General features: G+C 33.3%; 1 protein-coding gene across 12 annotated transcripts in view; it reads right to left on the bottom strand.

Annotated features, from left to right (window-relative positions):
- The window catches only part of LOC111414057 (serine/threonine-protein kinase msn), a 61,286-nt gene that overhangs the window by 26,102 nt on the left and 22,542 nt on the right, over positions 1-12,642 (bottom strand). For 5 of the 12 annotated variants that reach the window (XM_023045221.2, XM_071196637.1, XM_023045222.2 and 2 more), the window contains exons 3-12: positions 7,732-7,939; positions 7,328-7,504; positions 6,803-7,259; positions 6,571-6,723; positions 3,856-3,963; positions 3,711-3,795; positions 3,160-3,180; positions 2,711-2,997; positions 2,428-2,587; positions 1,084-1,611 (exon numbers count right to left, since the gene is read on the bottom strand). In XM_023045221.2, the coding sequence (XP_022900989.2) occupies positions 1,084-1,611; positions 2,428-2,587; positions 2,711-2,997; positions 3,160-3,180; positions 3,711-3,795; positions 3,856-3,963; positions 6,571-6,723; positions 6,803-7,259; positions 7,328-7,504; positions 7,732-7,939 (2,184 nt within the window). The remainder of the gene's footprint in view (positions 1-1,083; positions 1,612-2,427; positions 2,588-2,710; positions 2,998-3,159; positions 3,181-3,710; positions 3,796-3,855; positions 3,964-6,570; positions 6,724-6,802; positions 7,260-7,327; positions 7,505-7,731; positions 7,940-12,642) is intronic. The other 7 variants (XM_023045231.2, XM_023045232.2, XM_023045224.2 and 4 more) reach the window with 6 other exon arrangements.

Here is a 12,642-nt window from a genome sequence, read left to right as displayed (position 1 = left end):
ACTTTCTTTACACATTGTAGTTGCAATGGGAGTTGTGGTAAATCTCACTAAGTCTATGGAGTGTTACAAACACTTTATGAAAATCATTAGTAGCTATGAAAAGAAGTTTGTGCACAACTTAAGACGCTGTTTGGAACAGTTTTAGCTTTCAATATTGCGTGGTGAGATACCTAAAGTAAGCGCTACTACCAAATTTATATGTATAATTTTTATATGATGAAAAATTAATTTAATATTAATAACAACGAAACAAATCAGTGCAGTGGTTAAGCTGAGAAGCTGTAATTAAAAATACTTCAGAATATTAATTGAATCAATCAAATCATGCGTAAACATTAGCGACCCAGCATTTTCTAACTAACTATAACATCTATAAAAGTTACTAATCAATAATAATAAATTGTATTGTATTTTATCACACTGTATATCGAGAATGTTAAGTTTTTGACCGCATAAACTTTTTTTTATTCGAATACTATCATTCCAAGAAATATCCGATATTAATGAACCCCCTATACGAGATAAGATAATTTTTAATTAAATAAGAAGTTCCTTATAAACCCTACATTATTTTATAGAGGATGTTTGGGTATATTCCTATTAAAGCCTATATAGTTTGACATTTTACTTTTCAGCACAACATCCTATATAAAAACTTTCAAAATTACTATTTCTAATTTATGTGGATTTAAATGTTCTAAACTATATTTGTAATTAATCAACAAAGCCTACAAGTAACTATAATTAAAGAAATGTTTTTATACGAAGTGTCCCATTATGGAGATCTTAATTTTTTTGTAAAGAATTTTTTAATATAACTTCTCCCTTTTAAGATATCCATCTGATTTTGATTTTTTTAGGACACCTGTATATAACTAATAGCTATATTTCTTTAAGTTTTTTAAAAATCATTTTAACACCTAACACCTTCTAAATAGCCTAATTCAAGAAATTATTTTTTTAAAATAATAGTAATAAAATAAGAAGGAACAAGTATAACCCTGTTAACAACAATTTTCATTGTAAATCAACAGGATTACTTCGTAAACTTAAAAAAAGAAGATTAATACAAATATACATTACCTGATTATAAAAATCATCACCATCAATAGAATTTGTGGCGGTTGATAAGATCGAATCGAACTGCCTCGAGTTTCTACGTCGAATATTTTCCGCTTCAGCGGAAAACTGTCTTTCGATCTGTCTTCGATGCGCCTCCAAGTTTTCTCTAAGCGATTTTCTTGCCTCCGAATATCGTAGTGTAATATCCGATTCTGTTTTCTCTCTGCGAGGCTTCAACAAGCTGTTATCTCTCAAAACCGCAACTCCTTTTGGACTAGTCGCTTCAGTTTTCTTCACGAAATCGGTTAAAACTGGTTCCCCAGAATTCTTCTTAGAATTTAATCCAGCCTCGGAACCTCTTCGCATATTGAAAATTCCACTCGATCTGCTTATTGGGTTTGGTCTATCCACGATTATGGCCGAATGACGAGCGCTCAATGGGAAAAAATCGGAATTTTCACGACGGAAGCTTCTTACAAATGGATTGTCGCTTTCCATTCGGCGATGATTTGAATTCGGTTGTGGTTGCTTTTGTTGTTGGAGTTGTTCCTGTTTGTTGGTGGAGGAGGGATTAGCGGTAGCTGGTTTGGGCGTGTTAGTGTTGTTGTTGCTCGATGATGTGGATGATGAGGTGGAGCCGTCTTGGAATTTCGATGAGGGAAAGAAGCGCGCGATATCCCAATCTTTTAGCAGTGTCGCCTCGTCGTCGACGTCGAGTTTCCGTTTATCCGAAGACTGACTGGCTGTTGACTGCTTTTTTTTTTGTTTCGAAAATTTTTGATTTCGTTTCGATTCGCGATTTTCAAGGGTTTCAAGGCATTAATTTTTATGTTTTTTTTTTAGTGATTCGATTATATGGAGGATGGTGTAAAATAAAAAAATAAAATGATGTCAGAATGAAAAGAAAATGAAATATTATAAAAGTGATAATGTGTAAGAGTTTAAAAATTTTTTTTTAGTTTTGAATAACAATGAAGGTGAATATTTATATACATATGAATCAAATAAAGATATGATGTATCCAAAAATAAAAATAAATGGTTTAATACTTTAGTTTTGAATACTACACACTGAATATGAATTGGTTTTAATTAAAACAATTAGTCAAGTATGATCAAAAACATTGATAAAAAAATATTTTCTTCACAGGATCATAAAGCATGCTGACTCATACTAAGTTTAGTATTACATTTTTAGCTAATCTAAAACAATCTATAAGTTTCCTTTTATAAAATATATGTTAAGAGGCATTTTGTTATTAACCATATCAGGCTACATAATTATTTAAGTTACCCATAAAAGTAATATTTTTTTATTCAATAAGTATTGATCACCCTTTATTTTTAAAATAAAATTTATACTAACCTTTGGTCGAACTACTAAAGTACGATCACCTTGCGATTCATCGTCATCTGGAGTAGGTGGAAGAGGTCTATTTGGAGCGCCTCCAGAACTAGTAGCTCCTGGACTAGAACCACTGGATGCAGCATCACTAACTAACCCAGCTCTATAAGAAAATTCAGGACTAATCGAAAAACAAAAAGGGGGTCCAAAAAAAGATTAAAAACAAAAAAAGACAGAAAAACTTCCATTAATTCTTTCATCATTATCTATGAGGACATAAAATTTAAATTATTTCTTTACTCACAGTGGTTTTGGTGGATCACTAGCAAGTAATGTTCCATCGTTTCGAATAGGCCCATTATCTTCAGGCTCGGAATCGCTGTCGCTACTATGATCGTTCTGCATAATCACTTTACCATGATTACCTTGATTACTAGAATTATGATTGTTGGCGTTTGAAGGTGTTGCCACGTTGTTATTTACGGCCGATTGCGCTTGCTTGCTGTTGTTACGATTATTTCTAGGTGGTGCTTCCGGTTGCGCCTGTTGATCAGCTAACTTGTTTAGCTGAGCTGCTATTTCATCAAATTCCTATAAAAATATAAATAATTATATTAAAAAAAAAAAAAACTGAATTAAAATGAAAAATTAAAATATTATTATTATAGCTGAGCTTTCTCTTGTTTTTAGGATAAAAAAGAATTTGAAGAAGCTACGTAATAGGCGCTAGAGGAGTGATAGATAAATACGTACCTCCATTTTTCGTGGCGGCACCTGAACAACGAGTTTGTATTTGTTTGTGTGAAATAGATGACAGACAGCAAACATGAAATAAATAGAATTAAGAAAAATTAGATTCTAATAAAAGCGACTACTAATTAATAAAAGTGGTGAGTTTTTTTAGAAGGTGAATAGAATTAAAAATGTACAACAATAAAATATACAACAAAAAAAAAATAATCAAATAAGGGTATAAAGACACATTACATTAATGCTACAACAAAAGTTTTAACAATAATTAATTTTTATTTCGTTTTAGATATAATTCTTAAAACTTTTGTTATAAATCTACAGGGTGTTACAAAAAAATCTTCCTAATTTATGGACCGCGAGGAGAATATTATTAAAATACCCAATACACTGAGAGTTTCAGTTTTTTATTGCAGGACCTTAACACACACTTATTACAAATTTTTCTCAAATCAATTTGTGTTGATTTCAAATGTTAAAGCCTTGCAATGAGACATTTAAAACACCTTGTATATTATAATGATAATTATAGATATTAAAAAATGGTAACATACCATTGGTTTGAACATATGTTGTGAATTTGAATTCCTTTGAGGTTGAGATCTGGGAGTTGCGTTTTCAGGAGGAGGTGGCAGTGGTCTAGAAAAAAAGCAAAAGAAATTTAAAATAATCAGTTTTACCATTTTTGTTTCTTATTACCTTCTGGGAGCTGATGGATCTGGAACTACAATAACTCTTTGAGGTATAGGTGGTCTAGCTGGAGGTCCAGGTTCTGGAATTTCTTCTCTTTCTTTATTTCTAGCATTTCTGCAAATTAATTATTACGTAATTAGACATTAAGAAATTAAAACACTCTTTCTTCTTGATGACAAAGTTACACTCGTCTAAACGGTTCAAGCTCTATACAAAAAAACTAAATGGGTTAATGTTCAGATATCTATCTTGTAAATCACAGTATGCCAAGTATATTGAGGTCTGCAAAGAAGTACATTAGAGATAACTGAAGTATTTCAAAAACGTAAGAATATTGCAAAGAAGGTAGCCAATCCTGGAAAAGAATAAATTCAAGAAAATTCTTTGGGTATCATTTGATTTGTTTCAAGATTATCTGCAAAACCTAGGAAACCTATTGAAATCTCTTGTGAAGACTTTGACCGCACAAATTCTATAAAATCCCTAAAAATGGATTACATTCTTACAAATATTTAGCCGTCTTTGAAATTAACTAGAAATTTGTGAACATGATTTTTTAGAACTTCTCTAAATATATCTTTGAACCCCAATAAATAATAAATTCTAACACAGCCTAAATAAGAGCCAGTTTCTTACAAGCATTTTGACATTCATTAACATTAGTTGAAATCTTGCGGAAATGCTAAGAAAATTTAAGATCTTTTACATTTAGTTCCAAGAAAACTTGACAGAAATGTTCTGAAACTTATAACTCGCAGAAATTAATGAAAATCCTTATAAATCTCCAGATTTCTTAAGAAATTTTCTGGAAAATCTCTGTAAAATTAAAGAAATTCTTTAGAAAGTCTTAAAAAATAAATTCTAGGAAATATTTGTGATGTGGCATTCCTAAACCACTTTAACTCGCGAACCCTCATGATCAAATTTACTATAGAAACAAAAGATGCAACAGTTACCTTTCCAGGATCTTTTAGTCACTAAGAAGGTTGGAAATGGAAGAAGGAACTGGGAGTGTATTGGAAGAAGACACACACAAACAGGTATCTACAGGCTTAATCCCATCACCAGCCACAAAAGATGAGGTCAGTGATGCAAGTCCTATTCAGAAGAAGAAGGATTTCTGGTAGATGTACTCCAGAAGACTGGCTGCAGTCTGAGGAATATCCAGCGAGCCATCAAGCAACGTAAACAGATACGGTAAGTACTACACCAGCCGGTTTTATCTGATTCTCTTATGTTTCAGGTGTGATGGAGCAGATTTCAAGGTGTCTGAAGAAGAACGGAAGTACGGTCAACTAACTTCAGAACGCTCTTCCAATAGCTGAAGACAAGCTAACCATGAAGTTGTGGGCCATACGTCCGGCTAAATAAGATTCTGCAATCGGCAGTCGCAGAGCATTTTCAGAAAAACAGACATATCATAGTTTTTGATAAGACAGAGGGGTAGCCAGTGCCGGAAATTATTTCCAAAGGATGACAAGAGGAGCGATAAAGATCCATTGACAAAAGAACAATATGAATAGAGAAGATGACTATGAACTTACCCGCACTTGGAAAATACTAGTTAACTTGATGAAGCTTTCTCCACCTAGAAAAGCATTGTACTGAAAGCTTTCCTGCTTATAAATTCTACGAAACTATCTATGCAGCCATGCATGAGACAGTCTATGTCAGTGATTGCACAGTTCAACACAGCATAGCGTTTTAGACATTATTAATAAGTTAGAAATTGATCAAAAGACGAAGATCAATGATAACAAAGTGCACAGAAGCGTGCAAACAGCTCTTCACGAGTCAGTGGTTGGTCAAAAGAAGAAACTCAGTAATAACAAAGCGCTCGCAATAGTGCTAGGCAATCTTCACGAGTGAGCAATTGGGCAAAGGATGAAGGTTAATGATAAAAAAGCTCGGTTAAATGAGCAATAGTGTTTAGGTAATTCTTGCAAGTTGATAATAAGAATAAATAAAAAACTAGAAGAAGGAAAGTTAAATTTGAGAACTCAAGACTGTCATCAAGAATATTGCAACCAACTTAAGATTTTGGTCTTGATGTTGAAAGACATCATTTTATGTTTGGGATTTCCGAATTTGCAAGACAAACGTTGCATGATGTCTTAAATTAATTTGAGTTCACTCTAGAATTTTATTTTTTTTGTTATTTTAAAATTCGTACTAATACATAATCAATGTTATGCATCGCTTCTGTTATGACGTATCTAATTCAACTAAAATTGTTGCATGGATTTTAGATTTACTAAATCACACTTGGGCATTTAATCGAACATGGAACTGCTCAAAAACTGTCTGGATGAGCTCTGGAGTATACTCCAGTTTGATTGTAGCATTAACTGTTTATCAATCTGATGCATTTCTTCTATTAATGCATGTGTCTAATTGATCAATTTTGAATTCAAGAATCATTTAAGCAAAGACCTAGGTTTTCAAATCAAGAAGAATGATGTGCACCCTACCTCAATACCTCTATCAAGAAATAATTAAAAAAGAACAGTTCTTATGAGTTATACACAACAACATTAGTTGTTGAGACTTAATTTTGCTCAAATCTTAAACAATTATGGAATTTGAAATAACAGTTGATAACCAACCCCATTGCATGTCTTCAATAATGGAATCAACAATAAAAACTTGCCTTGACTTAATTTTTGACAAACTCATGCTTATAAATTAGGTTTTTTTTGTAATATTTAAAAATAAATTTACCTTGGAGGTAGTTCTGCAGGTGTTCCACCTTCTTGTATCTTCTGGAAGTTTCTACGTAAAGTATCCCCAGGTGCTTGAACTATACTACTTGGTTCTCCAGGTAATGCCGTTTCCTCCTCTTCATTTTCCGAACCAGAATACCTAAAGCGATCGCTACATAAACAAATATTAGTCGCCCAATCAAAAGGCAACGTAGACTTTTCATTCCGATTTTATTTTCTTGATAAATTACCTATAATCCTCACGTTCCTTTTCTTGTTTACGCTTTTTACACCGATCAATGTGGTCCTTGAGCTGGATCCTGACTTGTCGTTCGGTTGGTTGGTCCCGTATGAACGGATGCTTGAGCAATTGGTCCGTGTACGGTCTGTCATGGTAGTCTTTAACCAAAACCGTTTCGATGAATCCATGAAACTTTTTATTCCACTTTTTGCTCTTGAGTCGCGGCGGCGGATTACGCGGTATAAGAAATAGTGCCCGCATCGGATGCAATTCGCATAAGGGCGGTTGCGACTCGGCCATTTCCAAAGCGGTTATTCCTAGTGACCACAAATCGCTGCGGTTATCGTACGTAGCCTCAGGGTTTTCATCGCAAGCTATCACCTCGGGGGCCATCCAATATGGTGTTCCTATGAACGTATTTCGACGACCTATTGTTCTATCAAGTTGAGCTGATACTCCAAAATCAACTATTTAAGAGAACAAGAAATGATTTGGTTAAATATATTTTTTTAATTAAAGTGAGATGAGTAAATACCTAATTTGACTTCGGCGTTATCTGTTAATAAAACGTTCTGGCCTTTGATATCACGGTGAATGACTTTGTTTAAGTGCAGATAGGAAAGGCCACGGAGTATTTCCCTACTTATATATGCTATCCATTCTTCTTTTAAAGACTGGCCTTTTGTTGACTTTACCAAGTCCGTTACAGATCCTAAAAATCATTTAAATTTAAACCCTAAACATTCACATTTTAGTTCTTTTAATATTTAAGTATAAAATATAAATTTAAACTGTAAATGAAAGATTATATGAAGAGGATTTAAGTTGTACTGTTAGCACAGTCAATAAACTGTAATCTCATTAGTTTTAAATTTTTTCTAAGTCATCTTTAACACGAATAACATCCGGTTTTGAATTATTTTTAAATTGATACAATACCTGCTCCGCAATATTCCATAACGAGCCACAGTTGGTCATCTTTTCCAGGTGGACTTTTCTTAATGAAAGCACCATAGTAAGTGGCAATGTTTCTGTGATTCGAAAACCGTTTTAAAACATTAATTTCCAATTTGATTTCTTCCTCTTCCTCCTCGGTTACATCCATTACTTTTATGGCGGCCAATTGACCAGTTTTCGTGTGTCGTCCCTTTAAAGCAGAAAATGAAATTAGAAATGTAATTGATTTTAAGCACATAAACAAAAATTAAATTTGAATTAATTTTCAATAAACCCGCGATTAGTTTTTCTAAACGTACAAATAACGAAAACGTTTCGGCAAATAGCGTTATCGATTTTCATGATGTTGAACTAAAATGTTCGTATTTTAACCATACCATCTGTAACGTTGCGGTATAATTTGGCTAAATGGAGCGGAGTATTTTTAGATTTTTACGGCACGGTCTCAAATTACATCGTTTTTTTCTTAATATCGAAACGTTCTTAACGGTCAATAAGTACATATTCAAGATTACAAGTGAGAATTTATATCTATACGCAATGTGAGAATGTAAAATTATGGGCTTTAATATTATCCCCTTCTTCCTTACATTTAAAGCGCCGACTTACCAAGGCAATAAATTCCATGTTAAAAGCTCGCATTTAATCGACTTGACGTCGTCGTTACGTTGCTAAATCGAAAAACGTTAAATGGTTTACTTAAAAAATAACTGTTAGTTAACCTAAAAAACTATAGCTTTATTAATATGTTTGTCAAGAATAATATTACTGTTGATTGAAAACCGTTAGGAGATGTTAAAACAACAAATAATGTATTAAGTATATAGCTATTAGGTGTTTAACGATAAATTTATCTTTCTAGGAGGAAATTATTAAAATATATTGAACAATCTACAAATTTAAATTCCAATTTTTAATTATTTTGATCGCCTAGTGTAATAATCAATTTTAAAAGTTACAGGTCCTAATTACTCTTTATAATTTGTACCTATAAAAACCTAGCAAAAATTATCTAGCTTTAAACATGAGTTTAGATCAGTTATGTTTAAAAATTGTCTTACTAGATTTTGTAAATATCATTTGCACACCGATTAGATTATTTAAGGACGACTTTTTTATTTACTGTAACTTACTTTATAAGTTCCGAATAGCGTTATCTATTGCCAAAAGTGCAGCTTTTTATTTGTACAATTATGCATATATTATATTTATAGAACACGTTCACCAAATTTCAAAGTTCAACGAATTGGAAACGCTTTTATATTAGTGATTTTTGAAGTACAATATTGGTGTGTACATTTTGGTATCTATCATTTGAATTGTACGTATTTCTCTATCTTGAGATATATTTTGTCCGGAAGTCATGGCTAAAGAACACTGGATATATCAATGTCCTCAGTAGACTATGTGGTAAATTCTGTTCTTTAGGGATAAACCCAGAGCTTCTCTTCTCTATTTTTGAGAAATTATATCTTATAAGTACGAAGGCTTTCACGGCCGGTGTGAATTAAACTAACATTAGAACTAAAACTAGAACTAACACTAGAAACTTTCGGGTTTTGCCGTGCGTCTTTTAATAAAAGGTTTGACGTTTCGGGTGCCATGTTGCAACCTTCTTGAGCAACTGGTTCGAAGTCAATCGATGCAAACATCCCTTGTGCAGCGGCAACAATGGCAGAGGTGAATCAATCTTTATTACCAGAAATAAAACAGAAATTTTAGACATAACGTTTTTTATTGCTACGTTAGACAAGAGCTGATATCCATTCTAAACATAGTTAACAAAGCAGGAAACTCAGCTAAACTAGCTCTACACAATCTGGTAGATAGAGTATGCAGATCTCTTATTGAGAAGGAAGTTCTGCTTTGTGCCTTCTTGGACATTGAAGGTATTTAATAACGCTCTACCACAATTGCTGGAAAAAGTAGATGGAAGCATGGAATCAAATGTAACAGTACCCCGCTTCTCTGGTTACTATTAGCCTGAAATATCCTGAATATTTTAAATCCAATTCGAACGAAGAATGAAGGAAAATCCATAATAGATAGCCTTTAATATTTTCTGAGTATTCTCTCAAATTCCCCACAATTGTTAAACGATATTGGGTTACTACACCAGATGTATGATACAAGAAGACGTTTGGCTATGTTAAGATCGATTCTGTTTTGCACAGAATATAACTGGATAGTGTCTATTAATATTAAACTTTTAATAAATGCCGCTCACGAGTCGATCGGCACATAAACTGCAATGATACCTCAAACATCGCCAGCGTTGCTGGCGGTGCACTACGAAGCAGCATACAGTGTCATTACTGTCCCCCGCTCATTCTGCTATCTTAGGTCAACTCAAGCAATATTCCTGTTAAAGTGTGTTATTTTGACAAAACTCATCCCGGCTTCTGCCTATAAGACGCCCACGCAGATTATACCTACGCATGTCTGAACTTGTTCTCGATAATGTTGCAGGTAGATAGCAACATAACGCGAGTTGCCATGAGGAAGGTAAAATTTAACCAGGTAACTGTCATGACTCAAACGGTGATAACCGAATACATAAAAGCCACCCATAAGCTGAAAAATTACACATTTAAATAATTTCGTATGATAAATAGACAAGAAAATACCACTACTTATTACTACGCTGCACACAACCTTTAGGGGTATCTTAATCGAGCAAATATTAAGGTGCGAATCCACAATGAGAATGTCTCATGAGATTTTCGTCTCATAATATAAAAATCGCAGCATAACTTTAATTTCTTTGTGGAAATAAGGACTAAAATATGTGATATAGAGATAATCTCCTGAAACAAGTTTTATTTCTTTTACATGTAAACATGACCCTTGCGGATTTCACACGAGACATTTATGTATTTCACGCGCTGCACATGAGTTCCTGCAAATGAAAAAAAAAGTTTTAAAAGAAAAGAATGTATTATTAATTGGACAAGAACTATGACACTGCGTTAATTAAATGATTTGAATCCAATCCTAACTTGTGGGACTGTTCGTCCAAAAACTATAAAAATAAAAAGCTTTTGAAATCAGCTATCGATGAAATTTCAAATAATTTGGTAGTTCCGACTCAAGAAGTGAAGAAATTAAAACACACTAAACGCGGCCAGGCAGTAGGAGAAAATTTTGAAATGAAATGGGAATTTTAAACTTCATAGATTGACCGACAACAATGGATTCATTTGTAAGTTTAATCATACATTTTTTATATACCGTATTTTCTCGAATCTAATCCGCACCCTTTTTACAAATTTTGTATGCTCTAAAATCAAATGCGGATTACAATCGGATGTGGATTACATTGGAAAACCAACTTTTTTTACCATCATTGCATTTTTAAAATCGGGGTGCGGATTAGATTCGAGTGCGGATAAGATTCGAGAAAATACGGTATATTTCTATTGCCATGGAACTTTTCCTTCATGGTAGAAATATTGTGTAAATGTCAGTTGCACATCTTTGGCTCCCAAATTTCCGCAAAGGTTAGTATTAGCTTGTAGATTCAGCAAGACTTTGTATTGTGCCACTTTTCGTGATCCTCCACATCGAAACTGCCATAAAGAGCGTATAGTGTTTTAGACGGCGTCATTAAAAAATACAACACACATATGACAGATACAATAAGGATCACTTTTACAGGTTCTAATTCAATTGGTCTTCTTAGCTCAAAAGCATTCTTAATTATTCTGCGTGCCCGTATAATATAGCCGGTAGTTGAATATTATGGAATTAATATTATATTATGGAAAAAGTGTCATCAGCTACGATAACTAAACGGGAATTGGCTTAGTTCGTTCTGGTAGTGGTCTAGGTTTTGGAAATTTTTAACTATCATTAGCAAAGCTTCTTTGACAAAGAGCATCCAATAAAAACGCCTTCATCAGAAATTCATTCAAAAGTTCCAACATTAATGTATTGAAATTTATAGTATGTCTCAGCCACTGCCATTAATAGTACACTATGCGTGCCTTTATAATTGTAGTGCAGACTTCCACTAAGTTTAGATGCTTTAATGACAACGTGTTTGCCGTCCAGATACAAAACATTGACAACTGTGGAAACAGCGTATTCAGAAACACCTTATATCATGAGAGAAAAATTTGTGAACTCGGGTGTTCCACAGAAATATCTATGTTCTGTGGAAACACGTTTTAGATAAATTTTTCATGAAACTTATTTGAAACTCTCTTTGTGGACATCTAGCTTTAAGGCATTAGCCTAAGTAAGCACATTAATCAGGACGACTTAAAAGTTTATTCAAATAGCTATTGAAGAGGAGTGGGTCCATGTTAGAATTTTATGGGACTGTAGATGCAGCAGTCAAAGTGGTAGTATTAAAACCATCACAATTCGTATAGCCTAATCTGTTGATGATAGATAGGATGAAATTAAGTTCACAGAATTGCTACTAAATCTGAAACAGATCCGTTTAGAAAGAAATATCCAATCTGTCAAACGTCTTTGTGACTATGTGGTAAATTCTCTTTTTAAGACATAGAGCCAGAGCTTCTCCTCTCTATTTTTGCGAAATTATATCTTAATCTGCAAATATATAAAATGAGAGGGGATGAAGAAAAATCGTCAAATGTCCACCAGACCTCCTCAAAGATGAAGTATTCCATGATCTAAATTGTCAAACATCTTTGTGAAATTAGTGCAAAATACTTGTTGCCGTTTTTCCAAGTTATCCCCATGAACTATGTCATTTTTCCCAAATTAGTTAAGCTACAACGATCAGAATACATTGTAGAGTATAACAACATCTCAAAGACCTTCATGGACAATTACGTCCAGAATATTAATAGGTTAATAATTTTCTAAGTTAAATTGATCACCCTTTTTGAAAACAGTACGATTTTTTCCATATTAAAACAC

This window comes from Onthophagus taurus, chromosome 6 (assembly GCF_036711975.1).
Source record: "Onthophagus taurus isolate NC chromosome 6, IU_Otau_3.0, whole genome shotgun sequence".
Taxonomy (NCBI): Eukaryota; Metazoa; Arthropoda; class Insecta; order Coleoptera; family Scarabaeidae; genus Onthophagus; species Onthophagus taurus.
This window is presented reverse-complemented; position numbering and strand designations above follow the sequence as displayed.